Source organism: Molothrus aeneus, chromosome 16 (assembly GCF_037042795.1).
Source record: "Molothrus aeneus isolate 106 chromosome 16, BPBGC_Maene_1.0, whole genome shotgun sequence".
Lineage (NCBI taxonomy): Eukaryota > Metazoa > Chordata > Aves > Passeriformes > Icteridae > Molothrus > Molothrus aeneus.
The window spans coordinates 109619-134727 of NC_089661.1; the positions used below are offsets into that span (position 1 = coordinate 109619).

Below are 25109 nucleotides of genomic sequence, written 5' to 3' on the forward strand. Positions count from 1 at the left end.
ATAGAAACCTGTTGCTCAGGGCAGTAATGGAGTCACAATCCCCAGAAGCATTCAAAAGGCGTGTGGATGTGGCACTTTGCGATATGATTTAGTGGGTGTGAGGGCATCCAGTTGAAGGTCAGATTTGATGACCTTCGAGGTCTTTTCCAACCATAATAATTCTATCATTCTCCACAGATTCAAACCCAGACTTCTATGTGATAGGAATTGTCAGTTTCCTTGTAACTTTTCCTTTCCACTACCAAAGGCATCTCACTATTTGTGACTTAAATAACTGCTGAAGGTTAGTGAAAACATTCTACTGCTGTTTGTCCCAGTTTATGACTGTAACTTGCCACTTACATCTGCTCCTACTAGGTCATGATGCCAAAGGACAATTACCTCTGCCTGTCTGCTGTAGGTACTTCTCTTTATCCCACTGCTATCATTCCAAGGACCTGAAAGCTTCTAACAGCTGGGTTTCAAGTTTCTACAAAAGCTTACTAGGCAAATGTTTCTCCTCCTAGGAAATCTTCACCCTGGTGCTGATACAAGCACCACAGAAACTAGAGTTAATTATATGTAAGAGATCATAAAGGCATTCAAAACTGGAAATCAGAACCACTTTATGCTACAATATCAGAAAATTCTTAGTTATACAGTTTGAGAAATAACCTAAGGATCCCTAACAGTCTACTTCCAAAAAAAAATCTCTCTTTTTATGCAGAAAACAAAAAACTTGGGCCATTTTTTGAGATGCTTTAACCATTAGTTTTATATCTTTCCTTTTCTTCAGGACTGAATTATAGTTTTAAGAGAGTCTTGCTTTCACAGGTTTATGGAGCAGAAGGAAGTTTCCTATAACGTTCATTTATAGGACAGTCCTTGTCAAACCAGTGGTGCAGCCAGAATATCCTAGTGACTATGCTGGAATGACTTGACGTAACTCACTGACAGTACTGAGACATAAAAGTTGCCCCCAAAGTATGCTGACAGACATTAAATTATACGTTTTCTTTTTTGTTGATATGTAAACACATACATACTTAACACACAAGGAAATACAGGAGCCACCAAATGGAGAGGAAATGTATTAATTTCACAGTCCCTGTTAAAGAGGTACAGGGTCTCTATAGCATCAGAAGCTGTAGAATCTTCAGGAAAGAATTTTAGCACAGACTGTTAGGAAATTTCCTTGATGAGTTTCTTTGGAAACACCTTCAAGCCTCTTCAAAACCTCCCAGGAAAGGGGAAGGAAGAGCTAATTCTAGTTTTGCAGTCCTGAAACTGGCTACCAAATTTAAATGCAAATAAATTTAAAGTATCCTCATTTAGACTCATCCTGGTCTAAACTTTTGAGTGCTGCAGTTGCTCTCACATACCCAAATCTTTCCAGGATCAGCCAGGGTGAGTCTTAACACTTGATAGTTCCACCTTGAGTTACAAGGTGAACAGCACACTCTCCAATAAAGGTTTGCAGCAGCCAAAACCTGAATTAGGATGTTCTACAAGCAACATCCTAAAGTTTACAAAACATAACAAAACCACAGTTTGTTTGCCAGCATTTAAAGAGGAGAACTAGTCTCTTTGAAGGCTCTGTGCACAGCACTCCCTGACCAATCATCAGCCAAAAGTGCCATTGGAAACTTACTGACACTGACATTTGTTCTACTTCCACTCAAAAATCAGGCATGGCTTGCTCTCTAGTGTAAAATAAGAGAGAAGAAATTTATTGGAACCTGAGGGAATTGCATGAAGCTGTGTCAGGGGAGTTTTAGGCTGAATTTCAGTAAAAGGCTCTTCCCCCAGATGGTGGTGGGCACTGAACAGGCTCCCCAGGGAATGGTCATGACCCCAAGGCTGCCAGAGCTCCAGAAGCATTTGGACAATGCTCTGAGTCACAGGATGGGATTGTTGGGGTGTCTGTGGAGGGGCAGGAGCTGGATTTAATAATCCTTATGGGCCCCTCCCAAATCAGGATATTCTACGATTCCACAGATCTATGATTCTATGACTTTTAAAACATTAGGAGATGTGAAGTGTAAACATCCCATCCCAGACATCTGATCCTGTTTTGGGAACAAACTTGCGTGTCTTCTGCGTTTGCACGCACAAGCTTCTCCCTGCTGCGTTATCCCAGCTCCATGGCTCCCTCAGCGCCCCTGAACCAGCAAGTCCAGCACAGGTGCCAGTGGACACAAAGAGCAAATATGCCAGTACAATACATTCCCAGCATCACACTGTCACCACTCCACAGCAACCTACAACACTTGGATTAATGAAGTACAGATGCAGCAATAGGATTTACCTTTTCCTCCAGGACTGGCGATGACTGCAGTGACAAACATAACAGCCAAACAGCAGCAATTCCACAAAAAGCAAGACAAAAAGAACAACCATTAGAGAGCAAATGTCATGCAAACATGCAACCTAACACAGACACAAGGTACACGTGCACTGCAACCCCCATGCCACATGGAAGTAGGTACTGTGGATGTGACAGCCTGGTCAGAGAACGAGAAAACTAAATAAGTTTTCCCAGAATTGGTCTGACATACTTTAGGGAGTTGAAGATAAACAATGATAGCTTATTTTCATAAACAACCTGCAGGTGGTGTTTTCCTACTCTCTGTTTTCTTGGTTTTCTCAACAATTGCTTATAAGAAGGGCGTCTTGGTAATTAGCCAATCAGGTGAAATGTATTGATTAATTGATCAACCAGGTCTATCTGTATCAGAACAATGTATAAAAGAGGATCTGAAGTAAAGAGGTGAGCTTTATGCAAACCACCCTTCTGGAGAGTCTGTGTCGTTTCTTATTCAACAGCGACAGGTACAAACTCATTACATCTTTTGGATGGCCATTAATACGCACCATCCCCACAAAAGTTGCAGCACAAACTTCTCGCTAGCCCCATTTATTTTAAATAAATGCACCCAAATTTGTTTTGCAGGTCATGAGAAATTATGCCTATCCCCCCACCCAGTGCACTAAGATCCACAAACACCGGTGTTCCTCCCTCCAGCTGGGCAATTACATCAAAACACACCTGGCCCAGCTGCTGTGCACAAGCACAACAAACAGAGCTACACACGCACACACCCAAAAACACACACACACACACACACGCACGCAAAGCTGAAAATTAACTAAAAACTCCCATTTCCCACTGGTAGCTCCTAGACTTGGATCACAGTCCCATTGCGGGCTTTTCACATGCAGTTTTTCTCTCCAAGGACACTAGCAATGTGCCACACTTAAAGGATAAAAGACAAACTTCTCTGACATGAAAAGGTAATTCTTGATGAAAATTTTGCCCTTCACCAACTGAGACTGGCAGTGTTGTAGATACTACCAGCAACACTTTTCACTGGGCCACTCTTTCATGGAATGTTAACATAAAGCCATAATTAATATCAGCTTATTCAAGAGTCAGGGAAGTAAAAGCTTTTAAGCTTTTTAGAAAGGAAGAAATTAAAACCGATTTCTACTATGCAGTCCAGCTCAGGAGTTGGACTTCAATGATGCTTGTGGCTCCCTTTCAACTCAGGACATTCTATGATTCTTTGACTCAAAGCTGGCAGGTGCACACAGGATTCACCCTTTAAAAGAGAGATGTTCTAAGTTTGCTTTTGCCTATGGTACTTTTAGATTTTACTGTAAGCACTTCCACAGATATATTCTTACTTCCAGAAGTGTAAGCTGGGTAGAAACAAGCCTAACACACTTATCCCATTCCATCTCTAAGACTAGGATCAGATCATGTTCTGGGAACTCATTCTGGATTTCCAGAGTGAGGGATAGAAAAGAAGGAAGAAAAACAGTCTGATAAGGGAAATTTTATGAACGGATGAGCATTTACAAGCTACTGGTTCTTTTTAGACCATGTCCTCTCAAGCTTTCTACACCCCTTATCTGCCTAGGAAAGCTGACATCTAGCTTTTTTTTTTGTTTTTCTCAATTGATTCCTATATTTTAGACAATTTATTTCTAGTCAGAACCCAAACACTGCAAGGGAGGAAAATCCCTTTCTTGGACATAAGTACGATTTTTGGTGACTGATAGAAAGCTTCCTCTGAAAGAACAACATGAAAAAATCCTGTAATGGCTAATGCATTTAATTGCTACGGTTTTGCTGCCTATCCCACATACAAAGACATGCAAACACACAAACATTTTATTTGACACCATCTATTCTATGGATAAACTTTTACACACTACCTAAGAATATGAACGTGTTTTCCAGAGGCCCCATCAATAGGAGCATGATAAAGTCTCACCTTTGTAAAACAACATAGAAAGCTCCTCACCATCAAGTACCCATAACTCACCCAGAACCCATTAAAACAGAGCTTCAGCTACAATCCATGTCCCCAGGGAAAGGTCCTGCTCTGTTTTCTCTCTCAAATGCGCACACTCAGTGTGTAAGTTCCCAGGTGACATGTGTCACATGGAAAGGTCATGGCCCTACCTTCTCCCAGGTACACTGCCCTCAGTTTGGTTATTTCCTCCAACTTGCTGCATCTTAGATCGCTCAATGTGTTCCACATAGGTCTGGATCATCTGTGAGGAGAGAAAAATCCATGAGGCAAAGAGATGAAAAGGAAAGGCTCATTTTCTGCTTTTGTTTCATTTTCTATGGTATCCACTTCCAGTCCCCTGGGTTTTTTTACAGACTTCCTTGTGTTTACTGTTGCCTTCTAAGCTGATGATGTAAGTGAATGGTCTAATCTGATAGAAAACTTGTCAGCAAATAGTGTTAGAAATCACTTCAGCTGAATCTCACAACCAAAGAGCCTTAAAAAACAACCTAAGTCTGGAGGCTCATTGGCAATGGGAGATGAGGCAGCAGAGCACTATGCACTGCATAACAGAACAGCTGAGATTGGAAGGAATGTCCTACGGTCCATTAGTCCATCCCCTGCTGAAACAGGGCCACACAGAACGGCCACAGGACCGCATCCAGGTGGCTTATGAATATCTCCAAGGAGACTCCAGCACGCCTCTGAACAACCTGTGCCAGAGCTAATTGCCCTTGCAGGAAAGTAGGTTTTACTACTTTGTTCAGAGTGAGTTGTCTGTGTCTTAGTTTGTGCCAGCTGTCTCCATTGGGTACCAGTGAACACAGCCTGTCTCCAACCTGTTTACACCCTCCAGTCAGGTACTTCTGATGTTCCCAAAGTTCAGAAGCTCTAGTCATCACTAGGATTGTAAAGCTGAGTTCTTTGACATGATATAGTCATGTAGATATAGAGAAAGAGCTTATTTATTTAGAAAGATAATATCTTACCTCTGTGTGACGCTGATGCAGAGCATTATACTCCTTCTTCATTTCCGATTCACGTTCTTCCAGTCGAGAAACTGCCAAGAGAAGATTCCCAACTATCAGCTAACATACGCCTGGCACTCAAAATAAACTATTTGAGAAACAAAGCCTATTTTTTTAGAAATTAATTTACACCTACTGAATAAAACAAACAGAATTGTGGAATTTGGTCTTTGTTACACTCTTAGTTCATGGGTACCTGCATGTTCCCAATACCAGTGATTTTGTACTATAAATGCAATAAAACCACAGAAGTTTTTCAGCAGTAGCCTCGTGCCCTGTAAGCATCTTAGTTTGGCAACAATTTGTTGTCCTCTGGGACTGGCTCTTCTAGCTACTTGAGGAGCAGGAGTACTGGACGAAACACCAACAAATTCTGAGGGGAACTTCAATGCCTGCACTTATTAAGGAAATATTTGTAAAAACAAATACACAAACTAAGTAACTAACTAACTAATTAATGTAATGATTTTTATAAGAATGGAAGATTCTACAAGGAGAAACTGGAAACCAGGTTTCAAAGGCCCAAATCTTAAACCTTGCATCTGGAGAGACTGACCACAAAAGAGAAGAAATGTAGCCTTTACTGAATTAGTGTGGGTACATCCCACCCTTGGGAAAGCTCAGAATTTTACATCAAAGTGACAACCAGATATTTTGGGCTTTGCACAAATTACACTAAATCAAAAAAAAGTATGAAGATTATTTTTGAAGTAGTACTGTATGTGTGTGGAAGGCATGTGTATAATGGTGTCTGGTGCACAGCTTTGCTCACTCTGGTCTGCATAGTTTTTGGTCTTCAGCTCCAGCTGTCGAGTCTGAAATTCAAGGTGTTCCACTTGGATTTGTAGTTCTTTCTTCTCCTGTTCCAGTGCATCTTCAAACTCTATAAACTTCTGCATAGGGAAGAAGTGGAGAAGGAGGCACAGATGAGGATTACATGCAAAATGGGTTTCCCCTACCCTTCCTCTCCTCAGAAAATAGAAATTTGAGAGAATATAAAGTGAGGGAATATAAATTACAAAATCAGAAATAAGAATTTTTAAGTACTGTAGGTAGCACAACAGCACTTTACCAAGGTGAAGAATCTATTTTATATTAGAAACTTATTGTTATCTTTAATGTATAATAAACATAGAAACTATGGTCCAACATGAGTTCTGTAAACCAGCACAACTTTATCATCTTCAGCAATGTTGGTCTTCTTTGTGCCAGGCTGAATTTTGATTCCTGTTAATTTGATGTCACAGAAGAAAAATTTTATTTACAATCATGTATTTAAAAACAGCTATGTCAGAAACCGTCAAACTAACTCTTTTAACGATGCAAATGTAGAGAGCTCCATCCAAAATTCCTGTGGGGGGACAAGTCTTGCAGAAATGTGCAAGTCTTTTGGAAAACTAAGCTCCAACTCTGGTGCTGCTCACTCCCATTATCAGCAACACAGAGGCAGCTGCACGCAGCAGTATGACTCCTGCACAGGACACTGGACCAAAAGAAAGGTTTTAGAGATAAACTCATTTCACAATGAAAACATAACAGGAAAATACCTGATTTCAGGGTGTTCTTTCTGTAAACTGTCACTTCTTGCCTGCAAGCTTTAGTCACTCCCTGCTGTGGACACCAGCACACAAGAGCAGAGTAAAACATGTGGAACATTCTGCTCAGCTCCACTGTGGGATATTACACAACCCATGGTAGGAACTGGAGCCACAGGGGCTCCATATAATGAAATATCATAGAGTATTGTATAATACCATTAAATCATATAATATATAATAAAGCATCATATCATATAATAAAGTATCATATATTGTATCATATAATAAAGTATCATGAAATATTTAAACTAAGCAGGATCCCTGGGAAGTCAATGCAACTCCACATCTCTGCAGGACCAGACTGGTTCTTGTGTGATACATGATTATCAGAGGTCTTCTGCAGAATACACTAATGCAATAATGACCCATAGCCCACACATCTAGGTTTAGAAACAACTGCTTCTAGTACCATCCCAGACACAAATGGGTGGGAAAGTCTCTAAGGCTCAGAGAATACATGCCTCTCTCCAGCAAACCAAGCCTGAATGTTACCACCAGGCTCATAGGGCCACAGTACTGCAAAGCTATCCCACCAGATGCAGTACACACCCTGGCCTGGCTTATAAACCCAAAAATTCAAGTCTCATTACATTACTCCTGAATAGTTCCACCCAACAAAGCCAAAAGTACAGCATTATTTGCACCACCCAGTCCACTAACTAGAACACCTAGCTGAGCTGCATGAGCATAGTTGGGAGCAGCCCTGGATCTGGAGCTGCTGAGGATGACAGTGAGAAGGAAATTAAGCTATGCAGGCTTTAATCCACCCTTAAAAATGTTTATGGGCCAAGAGGAGCCCACAGGAATTAAGAGGAGCCTGTGAAGAGCTCATAAGGCTTTGCTCCTGACCCTGCCTCTCTCTCTCCGTCTGTTTGCCAAATCCCCCTGATGTCCAGGCCCATTAGATTCACCAGCACATGCACACTGGCTGGAGAAACCTCCTCTGTCTAAAAGCATGGATAATGGGGAGGAAAATCTCTCTCCTTCTGCCCTGTGCATGGGGGAAGTGTTCTCTCACAAACTCAGAGGCATGAGAATTTCAATTTAACAAATTAAAGCTTTGTTTTACTTCAAAAGAGACAGATACTGGTAAGAATCTTTTTTTGGCAAAAACTCTCAGGGAAACTAACACATTTAAATGCTCAGTAAGATTATTTTGTTAAATTCTGCACATGAACCAGTCTGCACTGCTGCACTCTCAGGGTAAACCTCTGCCCATACCCTACTGCTTTTACTGGAATTATTAGCAGGGACACTGGAACCATCATTATAAACTGGATCCTCTCTGCAGATGACTGAAAGCCACGTTATTTATGATTCTTGCAAACTTTTAAAACTGCTCAGTAAATTCCTGGGAGCAGTGACTCAGTTTGCGTTCCTACGTATCTGTATTTATAGAAATAATCAAACACACTTTAGCCATTTCTTGCTTCCCTGCACTCAGTGTTCTGCAGTGCTGTTAACCTCTAACTGGGCTTTTAACTTTATTCCTCTTCTTGTCCAAATTTACTGTAATAAGGGCTTGGGGGTTTTTCCCACTGATGGCTGTTTTGCACAGAATTTTCTAGAAACAGCAGCAATGCCAACACCTTTCTTCCATTATAAAGAAGTCATCTCAGAGGCTAAAAATTTACTTATTAATTATATTTTAAGATTGTTCAAGGGTTTAGATTTTTAAATGTGTTTCTTCCTGAGATATCAAACACTGAAATCCCTTAGTCACTCAGCCAGCAACCTGTTTTATAGATTCTGAGAACTTTATAAAACAACCTACTTTGTAAATTTGTGGATTTATTTTTGAATGCTTTTTCAGAACAACAATATAATTTCAGAATTAATAAAAAAGGAAAAGAAGTCCTAACAGACACTGACAATGAGCAACAGAGCTGAGAAGCAGCAGTTTCACTTGCTCCATCTAGAGGCTGATGGAAATTATTCCAAGAGAGTGTTTCCTGGTATAATCTCTATCTCATAGGATTTTGCTGGAAGCACTCTGTGCTAAAGCTTTACTGATGAACCCTTTTAATTACAGCCAAGGGCTAAATCCCCATCACATCGCAGTGGCTCAGCTTTCATCACTTTCCTGCTCCCATTTCTCCACCCAGGAACATGCAACATCCCCTCCTCCCTGCTCTTAACTTTAACTCTTCTACAAATATGGCTCAGTCTTGTTCCTCACACCTGTCTATTTTGCAACCTAAAAGTAATCAAAGAAACGTAAAACTAGCAATCAATTAAGCACCTGGAAAAGAGACATGAAGACAACTATATTAAAAATTAATATTGCCCTAAGTTTTTGTAGGGCAGAATAGCATTATTCATAAATGCACGGCAGGATGGCCTTTCCTGGTGCTGAGGAGATCAAATGATGGCATTTGTGTGCAGGGGCCCAAGGGCTTGACCCAGTTCCTGTCTGTGCAGCACCTTGTACCTGCTCTGACATCAGAATTCATTTCACCTAAGTTTCTCCATGCTCATCACAAGCTCTGACAGCAGGAAAAGTCCCAAATCCAGAGTGAAGTGAGCAGCTAACACAGCAGAACAAGGAAAAGATTCCTTGTAGCAATGTATCTGAACAACTTAGATCTCAGTGTGCACCAGCCATATCATCTGTAACTGTTCTTATCAGAATTATCTCAAAGCACCATGGAATTCATCAAGGTTACTAAGACATAAACTGTGCTAAAATAAGAACGAAGAAGCTGAGAGACTGAATACCAGGATGGTAAGAACTAGATAACAGAGGACGATAGAACACCTGCACGGTAACCAATCATGGATGCTGAGAAATGGAGGCAGAGAACGAGGGAACAAGACAAAGGCACCAATCAAGAAGTGTGATCTTAGTAGTTTGTAGAATCTATAAAAGTGTGTGTACCGTAAACAATAAACAGCTTCTGCTTGATCTTATCGGTCAGCGGTTCAGGAGTCCTGGTTTAGCCGCAGTAATTCCTGCCAGGGTTTTGCCGAAGGAAGACATTCCTAATGTCCAGATGTCACTGCTGCTCATCCTTCATGGCACCAGTGAGCTCTTACCAGGGTATCCAGGCAGGCTTTATTTTTCCCCAGTAAGCCACAACAGACCTTCCATACAGCATCCAGGGAAACACCTCACTAGCCACTAGAAACAGCAGAGATTTAACTAACTTTAGCCAGAGATGTGAGCACACCCACAAGTACAACTAAGTTGCACCAGAAGTTCGGAGAAAACAGGCACTTGACATTCATGAGTTACTCTTGTGAACGAGAGCCTCCAGAGACAACCAGCAGAGGCAGCACTTCATCTCCAGCAGGATGCCAGACCACAGCCCTCAAGTTGTGGCTCACAGCCCAAGGCATGTGGCTGCAGGTGGCCCAGATAAGCAGCCAGACTGGCTCCAGCATCTCTCCTGCCCAAACTCAATCTACCAAGTGTATCCCCAGCACACAAGAAATCCCCAGTGCTCTCTACACCACTCTGCCTTCCCATGGTGCTGAAAATTTGCAACAAGGCAGCAGAAACAGAGAACACAAACTGCATAAAAGGTTTTAATTTTTTAATTTAATTTTTTTAATTTTTTTTTTAATTTTTTTGATTAAGGGCTCCCAGAGGCAGTCATACTGCATGTACATGTTACTGAGTGAATAAAACTCAGTAAACAAATATCCATTGGCATTTCGCTTTTTCCATTTCTTTCAGAGAGACTATACAATCCTGGCCCTGTTGAAGCTGTGGGAATTTCTCAGTAACTTCAAGAGGATCCAGTACATTACCCCAACTCTTTAAACCTTCTAAAAATAACCAGGCAGAAGGAACACTAATTTGTAAGTCTCCTTCCCATCAGAACATTTTATGTCTGTAATATTTACAAAAAGCATCAAACCCAGTTATAACAGAAAAAGAATCTTTATTATTTACTCTCCTGCTTTTTGTGTTTTTTATCTCAGTCTATGCCCAACCAATCCTCCCTAAATGCTGCACAGACATTTGATGCCCAAAGATGAAATTCCAAAGTTCTGTGGATGCTAACTCATGCTAACCAGCATACCTTCCTAAGGGTAGGGAATATTCAGAGGAATCAAATCCACAATTCTGGCCTCAGAACAGTACAATCCCAATGACTTCTGAAAGTGGGCACTACAAATACTGCTCTTTCATTATGAACGTTTAATAGGAGCATAGAATCACACAACTGGTTTGGTTTGTAAGGGACCTTTAAGACCATCTTGTCCCAGCACCCTGCCATGGGCAGGGACACCTTCCACTAGCCCAGGTTGCCCCAAGCCTCATCCAAACCTATCCTTGAACACTTCCAGGGATGGGTCAACCACAGCTTCTCTGGGCAACCTGTGCCAGGGCCTCCCCACCCTCACAGGGAACAATTTCTTCCCAACAGCCAATCTAACCCTGCTCTCTGTCAGTTTGAATCCAAGTGGGGAACCAAAAAACTCCAAAGAAACAACCAAACAGCATAGCCTCATAGACTTTTTTAATACATCTTAAAATAACCCAATACGCTCTTTGCAAAGCACTCTGCCACAATTCCAGTGCCCAAGCTACTGAGGTTTTACACTGCATCGCAAATTTGTTAACTGCATTCTTCCACTTTAGTGCTGCCAAGAGGCAAGAGAAAAATCTGGTGGTGGTGTAGCATACCAGGCTGAGCCTGCTACTGCAGCTGCCCTTGATTTCAAAGGTTTCTCATTCCCACAGCCAAGTGCTATCACTGCTTTTCCCTGATGGCTTCACTGCACAGAGCTCAGCTCACACCCTCACCTCAAGAATTCACAGCTTCCAACTCCAGCTTTATGGAGATGCAATAAAGACCTTCAGAAAAGAGAAATAAAAAGGACACAAGAATTCCACTGATGGTAAAGAAATTAAGTACTTTTTTGTTGGTCTCTCATCATGACAAAGAAGTGGGTGCACTGGAAGCAGAAACAGCCCCCAGCCCCAGGAGTTCTCAACAGCAAGGCAGACCAAAGCATTAATATTTTATTACTTTTTCTCTTTTTTTTCCAGAGCCTCTACACCTAATTTCAAAGAATAATTTCTGAATATGAACAATTAAACAGTTAACCACCTCAGTCATCTAAGAGAACTGGAATGTGGAACTGAGGAACTTATATATATATATATAAATGTCACATGGATTTTTTTTCTGCCAGGGTCTATCCCCAGATTTTAAGTAGGATCACTGATCTGTAATAATCCAGGATTATGGCAAACAACAATGGCACACACACTACTCTTTAGAGGGAAAATAACTAGCACAAAATCATCCCAAGGCCAAACAATGACTATGCCTCTGAAGAGCAGTGGTACATTGTGAATTGCTTGGCTTCTGCTTTCTTGTCTCTTGCAAAGGAAGAAAATGACTAAAAATAGTAACATATCATCAGAAATCATCACATCACATCAGTGAGAAATCAAACAGAGACAGAGATGCACAGAGATGCAGGAATCTCACTATGTGGCCTTAATTTGTGGTGGCTGACAGTGTGTTCAGTGGGGGCCCAGCAAAGGGAGTGCTGGGGTTCAGTCCAGACCTGAGTGAGGGTGCAGGGCTGTGGATGAAAGCTGTGTTGGGAGAAAACCCCTCACCTGAGGCAGCTGTGCTTTCCTTTTAGTGTGGGAAGCAGGGTGAGGGAGGGTATTCTTCCCCTGACTTCATTCAGGTGAGATCCAATCTGCAGTGCTGCCTCCAGTTCAGGGGTCTTCACCATAAGGGATGTAGAGCTCCTGGAGCGAGTCCAGAGGAGGCCACAGACATGCTCAGACAGCTTCCCACTGCCAGAGGGCAGGGTTCAATGAGTTATTAGGAAGAATTTGTTCCCTGTGAGGGTGGGGAGGCCCTGGCACATGTTGCCCAGAGAAGCTGTGGTTGACCCATCCCTCGAAGTGTCCAAGGTCAGGCTGGGTGGGACTTGAAGCAACCTGGGCTAGTGGAAGGTGTCCCTGCCCATGGCAGGGAGTAGGACAAGATGGGCTTTAAGGTGTCTTCCAATCCAAACCATTCAGTGATTCTGTGTTCAGCTTTTTATCCCTATAGGCATTTATTTAGCAAAGATGAAGTAGAAGATTAAGAAATTTAGTTGTCTACACCAACATTAACTTGACTTCATTGCATGAGAACATTCCCAGAACAAAGGCAGTACAGACATATTTAGTGTTTCTCTTGGGAAAAGAAAGAGTTTAAAAATATTTAAAGCTACTCTCCCCCTTGCTGGTCTCAAGAGCTGAAATGGACCCTCAGAAAATAGAAAAATGGACATTAGTCGTCCCCCCCATGATAAAAACATTCCTGCATTTCCATCATGCTGTACCTAACATGAATTTTAGAAATGTTTTGGCTCCTTGAAAGCAGCGTCATCTACAGGTAAAAAAGAGCTCCCTGCATCCTACCTGATTATCACTCATCTTGCTCCTCAGTGCCTTGATGTGACAGACCCATGGTCTGGGGATGCTCCAAGCAATGCCACCCTTTCTCATGGACAGCACTTGCCTTCAGCAGACCCTGTTCCATGTGATCACAGTCATGGTACCTGTAAACCGAACACCTGATCCCGATGCCATGAGAAAGCACACCATTGGTAGGAGTAAATTCTGGTAAGAGACTGTATCTTCTCCATCTCCGAAGGGTTACAGCAAACAGAAGACACTGTCTGCACTGTAAGTGTTACAGGGCACAGCCCAAAAGGCCAAACTCTCACCCTCCCACACTGCACTGACAGAGGCCACAAGCTGAACACAGATGCAGTTCTGTCATAAAGAACCAACAATTTAAACCTGCAACTAGACCACACTTGTTAAAATTCACAACTGATTTACCAACTCAAATTTCATAGTTGCTCAAAATCTTACCCTGTACTTGTCACAAAACTCAGCAAATTCCAGCTGTGTTCTCTGATGTCCCTTGCTCCACTCTGTGTGTTCTTCAGTGTCCCCTGTTCTGCTTACTGTGGTTTCCTCATTTTGAGTGTATTTGTGCCATCAGAGCTGTGGCAAGTGTGAAAACTCTTACATTTTCATTGCAGAGCTTGGCCTGAAGTTCAAACCATATTCCCAGTATAGCATACACTACATACCAGCCCTGGAGGAATTTTATATTAGAAATGCATTATCACAATAACCTTTTTATACTGAGTAATTAAGATGTATATAACCCTGAATCACATGAAGACACACATACAAGCATTTCATATGGAAAAATACAGCCTTCCTCCGGTAAGGTCTCTGCTGGCAAATAAAGCTGACTGTAAACATGGCCAATTATTAGCAAAATGGCCAAGACATCATAAAAGAGAACAGAATATAATGTCATTTTAACTGTATTTTTAACCTAGCTTTTAGAATTTATTAGCCCAGAAGGACACACAGTACATAGCTTTAATAATAGGCTACAGAGCTACAAATATATGTGTAAAGAACATTGAGAATATATAAAAGCAAAAAAGTCAAAAATCCATTTGGCATCAGTGGAAAGATGCTCTGAGCTATGCCCTGTGTTGGAATCTTTGCTATCCTCAAAGACAAATGCACTCCTGAAAGAACATTATAATCTCCATGGAAGCATAGTGAAATAACATTACTTTTATATCTGCAGAGCTTGGAGATAAAAGATTTCTGTTCCTGATGCTAACTTGAAGAAGTCAAAATGACATCTTTTATCTAGGAGATATTTAATAACCATAGATGGGACTTTGAGTGTCTTCCGTGAAATAAATATCTTTTTTTTGTTAAGGTATGCAAAGATTACCATCTCCCATACTCCTGCTCAAAGGGACCTGACCATTTTTCCAACGGAGAATTACTTTTCCTTTATGATGCTCTCCATGAAGTAGGCCTGGTCTTCCAGCACAGCCAGAAGATACAGAGGGACCCTCCCACATCTTGGACCCTGCTCCAGGCTCTGCCTCAGACAGTGTTCACGCATCCAGCTTCTCTCATCTCTGGGTGGGACTAATGACAAGGTTAATTGGGACATAAGATGCATGAGAAGAAAGGGGTGCACTCAGCAGAAGAGATGGGCTTCTGGCAGAGCAGCTGGCCTTGAGAACAGCCTTGACCTTATTTCCACCGGGATGGACAACAAGAAAGAAGGTATGACTGTGAAGTCCTGAAGATGACACTAGACCAGGAGGTGTCATCAGCACTAAAAAGAACAAACTATTGGAGAGAAAAACTGAATTATTCTGGAGACCAGAGCAATGCAGGGCTGAATAGCACTTGAGTGCATGGGCATGCACATGAGAACCACCAGCTGTGTTGTGAGGAGAAGGGTGGAGAGGAAGCTGATGATGGAACCATCAGCTAATTGGCCTCACAGTGACATGCTGTGGGCTAGGTACAACTGCAGCCAAGGAGGACAGAGAGAAGATGGACATGTTTCCATCTCAGCCACTCCATGTCATATAGGCCACATCAGACTTGCTAATGAAGGTGAAAGCCCTCACATAAACCTTATTACTAACACTTTGAAAAAGGCCATGAGAGCATTCACACGCTGTAAGGCACAGGTACGTTTTCTCTGGAAAATCACATGTTATTCTTTCTGCCTTTCAGAGAGGATCAGCCCAAGCATCAGATGTGGCTACAGGTCACTCAAGGAAAATATGAGGGAATCTATAAAACAAGACTAGGCTGGCCAGGTGACACATGCCACAGGCCAGCAAATCTGCCTTCTTTGGCAAGGGAACAGAGTTTGGCTCCAGGACCCTGCAGAGACCAGATAGGACAGGACCAGTTTCTCTTAAAAAATAAAGAAATAAATACTTGATAGGGTAAAAACTCACTAATAGTAAAAGACAATGATAGCACAATAACAAACCAGGAAAACCAGGCCATGAATTAAAACCCAAAAAAGAATTCCACTGCAATTTTGAGGAAGGGAGGAATAGAGGAAGGAGGTTTAACCAAGCTTGATATATATTTATGAAACTCATTATGTGACTCAAGTTCCTGCAATACTCAGTGACTGGACATGCTGACTCAGGAAGGCCCTTCCAGTGCTGCTGCCCTGAGTTCTTAAGGAAGAGTGGGTATTTTTGAGAATGCTGGTGGCAAAACAGCTATGAAACTGGGGTAAAAATTACTATGCAGTAGAAGTCCCTAGTTTAATTACTTCAAGTCTGAAGTAATCAAACTTAAACCAAGACAGCGTCCAGTGATGTGGCTATATCTACTACAGCTACACACATTTTTAATGCTAATATCACCTTAATGTGTGTGTATAAACACATAGTATATACTATTAACAGGCTGAGTGGCTGTCAGACATCCACCACCTCATAACGTGCACGACCTCCTGCTTCACACACTGCTTCTTCACACAGCAGGCTGCTCTATGAAAGCTGGGCACTTGGACAGAGGCATTCCCAGTAAAATTCCCTGGTAAATACTAATTTAGATGAGTTTCCTTATTTCAAGATCATAGATGTGAATCTTCTTCCAAATCAGAGAGTCCATCATACCCCAAGTACAGCAAGTTTAAAGCATCCAACAACCACTGCCCACACTTTGGCCTGCCTGTTTTTAATTTCTTCCAAAATATTTTTTTTTCATGTATGACATTGCATTATTGAAGTCACAGTTGCCTCCTGCATAGCTTAGCATATGCCACCACTCAGGGAGATAAAAGACACTGGTGCACTGGTCTTAAACGCTGAGCAGAGAGAGAGCATGGATAACAATAGACAGTGAAACAAATTTTAATGGAATTAACAATATAAAAAGGAAAAAAATTAAAATTACACAAGCTGGTAGTGTTAACTTGTCTTCCTTTGTGAGGGAAAAGATATATTTGTAGGTATTTTTGTTATCTGGAATTATGGTGCAAATTACATGGTGATTTTGACTGAACTTAAGACCACCACAAAAACCACTCAGCTGAAGGGATGACAAGGCACACAACCATGGAGGCAGGACAAAGATGGGGCTACTGAAGTGTGGGCAGTGGTTCAAATAAATGGAACTTAGAAAGATGCTGCAGTTGCATTTAACACTGATACAAAAGTGGCTGTGATGAAAAACTCTGTTAAACCACAAAACTATCCCAAGAGGTGTTACATCATTAATTTACAAGTTTGCAACAAAGTGAGCAGAAGATCAAAGACCATGTGCAAGTGAGAAGCAGAGCAGCCATGGGCACTTCAGCTGAAGGGAGGGCAGGGCCCCAGAACAGGGAAGCAACCTACCTCTGAAGCCAGAGTCGAAGGAAGGGAAGAGAGGGAGGGAGGGGAGGAAGGAAGGAAGGGCGGAAGGAAGGAAGGGCGGAAGGAAGGAAGGGCGGAAGGAAGGAAGGAAGGAAGGGCGGAAGGAAGGGGCAGAAGGAAGGGCGGAAGGAAGGAAGGGCGGAAGGAAGGAAGGAAGGAAGGAAGGAAGGAAGGGCGGAAGGAAGGAAGGGCGGAAGGAAGGAAGGAAGGGCGGAAGGAAGGAAGGGCGGAAGGAAGGGCGGAAGGAAGGAAGGGCGGAAGGAAGGAAGGGCGGAAGGAAGGAAGGGCGGAAGGAAGGGCGGAAGGAAGGGCGGAAGGAAGGGCGGAAGGGCGGAAGGGCGGAAGGGCGGAAGGGCGGAAGGAAGGAAGGAAGGAAGGAAGGAAGGAAGGAAGGAAGGAAGGAAGGAAGGAAGGAAGGAAGGAAGGAAGGAAGGAAGGAAGGAAGGAAGGAAGGAAGGAAGGAAGGAAGGAAGGAAGGAAGGAAGGAAGGAAGGAAGGAGCGGGGCAGCCCATGGAGATGGTGGAGTCACTGTCCCTGGAGGTGTTCAAGAAATGACAGGACATGGCATTCAGTGCTCTAGTTGACAAGGTGGTAATGGGTCAAGGGTTGGACTTGATGATCTTGAAGGTCTTTTCTAACCTAAATGATTTTGTGATGTCCTTGTCGAGACACTGTTCTCCCGTCCAAAGTAGAATTCTCCAGTTTTGCTAATAAATAGAGATTACTGATTTAGCTCAACCAAAACATGTATTTGGGCTCTCTTCCAAAGCTACCATTGACTGGTGAAAGAAAATTATAAAATACACTGAAATGACACCTCTCTTCATTGTGGGGAAGGGAAGATACTTCTCCATACCCACATTCTTCAAGCTGTATGGTAGGTCATATTGTACACTTCTCCCATATGTGCTGTTCGTAAATGTATTGCCAGTGAGGTCCTTCAGTCCTTTTAGAAGCACAGAATCCCAAACCCAAAAAGGGCAAAAAGCCAATGTGCTTCTGGGCCATATGCCTTGAAAATACCCAACCATTAATAGATCAGTAAATTTTCCTGTTTTCAATTAGTATTTACAATTATTATGTACAATTATGTATTGGGAGAAACCTGGCACACATCCAATGGGAATACCTTTCCACAAAACCTTGCAAGTGAATGGGCAGGCAACTCTCTGTTGATGCTTCCTGTCTTGAGGGGGACAAGCAGGTCTGCTCTGGAACTGAGTAGCAACTCGCCTTCATACCACCAAGTGGGATGGCCATGATCCAGGCAGAAGAGGAAAGATAAATAAGAGCCTGAAACAGTTTTTATCAGACTCAGCTGAGCATCATGTCCTGCTTTGAGCAAGTCCCTTTCAAGCAGGGCACTGGGACAGAAGATAGACACTGGCAGGTGTTCACGAACAGAAGAGGCCATGCCACAATCCAACTCAGGAGCAAAAGGTTTGGTGCTTCCCACTGAATCCTGAACTAAAGCCACCTGTCCTGCCAGGCAAGATACAACTTCTCTCATCTGAGACACCCCTTGCTTCCTCCTCAATGGCATGAAAGGATCCAGCCTGCTACAGTTTGTCAGAGGCACTAAGACAACCAGTGATGATGGGGATACCGGAGGACAAGAGAAAGAATGAAGGTGGCCAAGATGCCTTTGCTAGATGGAACACTGTATCATTTTCAGATAAATGAAGATTGACTGGGGATTTTTTTTTTAAAATTCAGTTATTGCAATCCCTCTCTAGACTTGATAGGATAAGGGGGCATGGCTTTAAACTAAAGGAGGTTAGATATTACAAATAAATTATTCCCTGTGAGGGTGGGGAGGCCCTGGCACAGGTTGCCCAGAGAAGCTGTGGCTGCCCCATCCTTGGAAATGTCCAAGGCCAGGGTTTGGATGGGGCTTGGATCAACCTGGTCTAGGGGGAGGTCTCCCTGCCCATAGCAGGGGGGGAAACGAGATGAGTTTGAAGGTCCATTCCAACACAAACCATCTGTGATCTATGATTTAAATCCATCTGCAATGGTAGTAAAGCCAAATCCTCCCAGACTTCTTGGCTTTTCTCTTACAGTTGCTTGCTGAAACTCCAGTAGTAACTTCTGCCTACATATAACTGGGGAAATCCCAAAAGTATCACTGACAAATCAATCTGCAGAGCCGTGAACAGAAAGGGACCAGGCAGCAGTTGCTCCATTGCACCAGAGGGAAAAAAGTTTCTCATAAAAGCTCACTTGGGGATTACAATTTGACTTATGCAGTTAACCCTGTTGAGGAGAAACCTAGCCATTGTCTCTGATCATCATTATCAACTGATATTCAGATTACCCTCAACTGCTTTTTAAATAAAATGCAGCTCACAGTGCTTGCTCACTATTTTACTTTCACGGCAATTTTTAGTAACACTGATATTTATGAATATTAGTAGTTGCCATGAGCTTGAGTAAGGATTTGTATGAAGGATCTGTGTATGGATACAGATTTTTTCACTCCAAGATTAGCGAGAATAAAGGTTACCAAACGGAAAGGACTGACTGGCATTACATGTGGAAAGCCTAATTCCTCATAGAGAAGTGATTTAGAAATATGCATCATATGGGCAGTCTCTATTGCAAAACAGAATCACAAACTGTCTGTTACATTCCTTTAAATTAACAGAACTTGTAAACAGAAGAGTCTCTAAATGCATTTCATCCCATCAGTGTAGAATTCATACAATTTGTTGGAAAAAATTGTAATAACTAATTGTGTTTATAGCAAGTGGCTTTCCAACAGCTGATGTCCTATAACATCACCTCTAATAAGGTAGAAACATGTATAGTTTTCACCAAAAAAATTTATTCTGCACACAAACTTTTGATAGGGAGAAGATCAAAAGAGGCAAGGGAAGGACAAGCTGCTTCTGCTTCTCCTGGAGCATAAACCCAAAGCATTTGTACTTCAGCTCTCAGTCTGCATTGGGTATCCTCCATCAGACCAGCTGGGGAGAAGCCAGAAGCGGGACACACCTCACTCCACAGCTCAAAGCCAGCACTGGCTGATGAGCCGAGGTCTCCAGAAGAGCGCAGCACATTCTACATCCTTCAGGATGCCTCCCTGCTGCCAACCCGCGTTCCACCTGTGCTGTCACCCCACTCCACAGCCAACCATGCCTGTCCTGTATCGCCCTTCTCCTGTAGAGCCATGCACAAAGGATGAGACAAAGAGAAAAGGGCAGACTGCCACAACACTACCATGATACCAGGAAAGGGAAGAGAGTGGTCCCTGCCCTGGTGTCCTGTGGGCGGGAGCAAGGGAGGCAGCACCTGATCCAGAATGGCAAGCAACACTCCTGTTGCTGGCAGAGGCAGCTCTCTATCCTCACTTTGAGCAGAGAAAAGGCATCAGCAAGTTATGCCTCAACAAATGTCCCCCAGTCCACCTTCAAGGGAAGAAAGGAATTATTTCCTTACAGTTATATGTATTAACATCAATCCTAGTCCTGCATCAGAAGACACATGATGGGATGGTAAATTTTTAGCTTACAGTCCTATTCAGTTATATTGCTACAGGTTTTGTAAGGCAAGGCATGCTCAGCATCCCAACATTGCCAACCTTTCACATGGGGTATGTGCTGATGGTAGGCCAATGCAGTGAGCTGTTGTCAATTTTAGGAGCTCTCCAAACAAAGACACAGAGTCTAATTTTAGAAATGAGACATTTATTCTGTGCAGGTTGCAAGGTGTAGGTTTCCACAAATCAAGCACACTCTGGGGTAAAAAGTTACATCTTTTATACAGTAAAATTTACATAACAAGCCTCTCTAATACACATCCATGTCTACCTAATGCATATTTATTTGTATGACAATCTTAAATAATGCTTGAAACACAAAGTTATTTTTCTTTATTAAGCAATTTCTATTGCAGAAGTTGTCAAGCAACATGTTTACAAAGGTGAGAAAATTCAGCCCGGGGAGACATAATTCAGCGTGAAGATATCCTGAGGAGGTTGTAAGAATGGCCAGTGAATTTCTTTTACCAGTTCAGAGAGAACATTAGAATTTTCATCTAAAATAACTAACCTACTTAGATATAAATTTCAAACTCAGGTATCTCCAGAAACAATTTTATGCTGTTGGTTACTTTAATTTTACTATCTTCAGTTGCTGAGTTTTAATCATAATCTACAATACTGTGTAATTGTATTGTCAATTGATCATTTGACCATGATCAATTCTGAATCATAGTCAAATGAAATCACTGAAACAAAGGCATGAGAGAAAATTGAGACACAATGGTTAATATCCCCAAAATGTGAGCTTTACCTCATCCAGAAGACACAATGGGATCACCACAAATTCTTTCACTTGTGTTGCTTTCTACTTCTGAGCAACTAAATGGACGTATTTTGGAAAAAAGGACAAAAGTAATATAAATATATAAGCAAACATCTGCCTGCTCAGCAGAAAATTATCTTTACAAGTATCACAGTAGTTCTGATGAAAATAAAGAATCTGGTTTCTCCAGGACCAACAGTGTTTGTAAATCAAGACAACTGCAGAAAAGAATTCAAGGTAAATTGGAATAACCCTCTAATAACCACAAAGATTCTCATACTTGATCCGTGGGTGAAATCTGAGAGTACCTGCAGGCTCCAGGAATGGACCAAGAGGGCCTAAAGGATATGGAGACTGATCTGGTACCAAGTGAACCTGCACTTCATGCTTGTCAGTTATTTTCACCAGCCTACAGTGCAAAGAATCCACGTAAAAGTATCTGGTCTCCCATATTCCACAAAGCTTTCCTCTTTGGATGGTATGAGGTCACCATCAGGCTGCAGAAATTCCCATTAATCAGCTATTTGTAAGATCTGTTTTCAGGGTGGGGAAACAAAACGCCTTCCGAAGGTGCAAGTCATTCCACAGAGAAAGCAGATATAAGGCAGGACAAAAGAAAGGACTTATAGTGAACACCAGGGGTTGGCACCCACAACTATGACTTTTGTCATCCTTCCTCCCCACCTCTCTAAAGCGAAGGAAGGTATGAGGTGGGATGATATTTAAGGCATCCCTTAACAAAGGAGGGAATTTTTACAAGCTCTTGTGCTGTTTGAGATGCAGACAGAAGCCAGCAAGCTCACCGTATTGCCACCCAGTCGGAAAGCTCTTCAGGTACATGTGGCAGCCACAGCGCCCCTCACAAAGGACCAGCTCTTTCAAAATACTGCCACTGATCTTCAAACAAGACACCAGAGCCCTCTTATTACATAAAAATTACTTACTGATAATTGAATGTGCTTATAAGGTAGATAACAATGCAAACAGCAAGCTATAATGAGGAGTGATGGCCACAGAGACATGACAGCAGGAGATGGGGATACTGCTTCTTGTGGGAAAGGATGAAAACACCCAGGTGCCTTTCAAGTAAAAGTCCTACACTTCGCAATGCCAGCAAAGGGCTTTCACAGTTAACACCCTGCCCCTGGGGAACACAGGCACCTGCTGGGGCCACTGAGCTTGGCAGAAAACTGGGGTTGCTCTTGGACATCAGGTTAAACATGAGCCAGTTGATGTGACCTTGAGGCAAATAGTGTCCTGGGCTATAGCCAGCAGGTCAAGAGTGCTGTGCCCAGGGATGGACTCTCCAGCAAAAGGGAGACAGGGACAGACTGAAGAGAGCCCTGTGAAGGGCCCCAAGGATAAAAGGATTGAAGTACCTGGAAAGAGCAGGCTTGGGGGTGGGGGGGGGGAAATATATGTAAACACCTGAAGTGGAAGTGCAGAGATGAAGGAGCCAGTCTCTCTCCAGTGGTGCCCAGTGACAGAACAAGAAGAAATGGGCACAAACTGGAACACAGGAGGTTCCCTTTAAACATCAGAAAACCAGTTTTCCCTATGAGCACTGGCACAGGTTGCCCAAGGAGGTCTTGTAGTCTCCCATCTTCTTGGAGATACTCAAACACTGCTTGGACACACTCAGGGCAGCCTGCTCTGGGTGACTCTGCTTGAGCAATGGGTTAGAGCAAATGAGCTCAAAGGCTCCTTCCAACCTCAGCCAGACTGTGATTCTGTCAAAAGACCCATGGAGAAGCCCACAAGACAACAAAGCTGAAGATGGCCCATTGGGAATGTCACAGGAGGCAGGACACACTGCTTCAAGGGCTTACCGTGCTGCTGAACCCCACGTTGCACCCCAGGCAGCTCGAGGCAGCACCGCCCATCTCCCGGCCAAGTCCAATATCAACACAAGTCCATGAGAACTGCAGCCCAGCAGGCTCTGCCACATATTTACATGCAGACTCCTTTCTCCAAGAGCCCAGAAGAGGCCCATGACACTCACATGGCAACAGCACCTGCCCTCCAATAACTGCAGCCTGGAAACACACCGACCACCCCAGCAGTCAGTGTATGGGAACAGCCACTGGTACTGAGACAGGTTTTCCCAGTGACATTCCAATGGAAGCTGCTCCCAGGTGCTGGGCTGCCACAGCACAGAACACAAGCTACAAAAAGCCTTCAGGAGGGGTCAGATCTCCTGATCAGCACCGAGTCATCTTCAATGATCACTGTTTTAAAGATTCTAATGAGCATGAACTTATGCTGCAAATCAAACAACACTCTTACTTTGCTACTAAGGCACCTTGTGTTCTGTGGACAGCCACCACCATTCCCTTGGGATGTAAATTTCCCTAGAAGCAGTTTTCATGCAACAAGAGGTCTGAAGGCACCTCCCACATGGCAGAAGCCCATCTGGCTTTCCTAACTCCAAGAAGCCATGCTAACATACCCCAAACATCCCTGCAAAGCTTTTATGTGCATTCACACATGCACATTCATCTTGGCATCAGTGCCCAGTGTGATGAACAATCACTGCAGAAATCCGCATTTAGGGCACACAAGTGATGCTTGTCTTCAAGAGAGAAAGAATAGAGAACATTAGGAAAACTGCTGGCATAAATCAAAATGTCTCATTAAGAGTGGACCCAAATAAGGCCTACTTTCCCTGAAGATTTCTGCAGGTGTCCCTAGCCCTTTCCTCATCCCAGCTCTACACCTACATGCTCCCTGAGCAGACCCCACAAAGGAAAGGAACAGTGTGTGCATGCTGGACCCACCTGCCCCAGACCCACCTGCCAACTGTCCTGCTGCCACCAATCACTTGCACGCTGGCAACTCTGTCCGTCCCTTCAACACGCAGGACCTTCAATTAACCTTTCTCTTTCACTATTCACCAAAAAGACACCCCAAAAAATTTAAGTAACCTTTTTATTTAACAAATACGTTTGAAAGCAGCCATTAGTTTCCTAAGTTATTTGGGGCAGCTCCTAAGACAGCAATCACCAACAGCTTTATTTCCTTAAGACATCAAGCTAAACCAAATACTTAGCCAGTAAAAATAAGTAATGTCCTATGCACCAGTGCAAATACCAGAGCCACAAAGATGGTTAAGGGACTGGAGCATCTTGCATAGGAGGAGGAGCCGAGAGGGCTGGGCTGCTCAACAAGGCTCTGGGAGATCTGACCAGTGTGCTCAAGTACCTGCTGGGAGGAAGAAAGGATGAGGGGGCCAGACTCTGCTCTGGACAGGACTCAGTGGGCACAAGGGAAACCACACAGAATTCCATCTGAACACAAGGACATATATTTTTCCTGCAAGGGGTCAGACACTGGGACAGGTGGCCCAGAGAGGCTACAGAGTCTCAATCTATGGAGATGTTCACACTCTAAGCAGGTCCTGGACAACCTGCTCCAGCTGCCCCTGACTGAGCAGGGGTGTGGGACTCAATCTCAGGAGATCAAAGACACACTAGAGGAGTCTGTGATTCCACAGACCACCAAACTGCACAAGCAATAATGACCCTATGTTCACACATATGTATTCTGTATTCGTATGAAACAGATGGAAGAAAACAAAACCACCAAAAATCTAGTGGAATCCTGTATCTTCAGTAGCTGGGAGGTCATGAAAAATTGCAAAATTCTGTACTAAGCTCCGTAACGACAGCAACTGACAGCACTGCCTCATGCCAAGAAACTTC

The 25109-nt window shown here is 43.0% G+C and overlaps 1 protein-coding gene across 27 annotated transcripts in view; it reads right to left on the bottom strand.

Annotated features, from left to right (window-relative positions):
* MAPK8IP3 (mitogen-activated protein kinase 8 interacting protein 3) overlaps positions 1–25109 on the bottom strand; it is a 73938-nt gene that overhangs the window by 45553 nt on the left and 3276 nt on the right. For 15 of the 27 annotated variants that reach the window (XM_066560940.1, XM_066560926.1, XM_066560921.1 and 12 more), the window contains exons 2-5: positions 6081–6201; positions 5270–5340; positions 4451–4542; positions 2288–2311 (exon numbers count right to left, since the gene is read on the bottom strand). In XM_066560940.1, the coding sequence (XP_066417037.1) occupies positions 2288–2311; positions 4451–4542; positions 5270–5340; positions 6081–6201 (308 nt within the window). The remainder of the gene's footprint in view (positions 1–2287; positions 2312–4450; positions 4543–5269; positions 5341–6080; positions 6202–25109) is intronic. The other 12 variants (XM_066560943.1, XM_066560934.1, XM_066560932.1 and 9 more) reach the window with 1 other exon arrangement.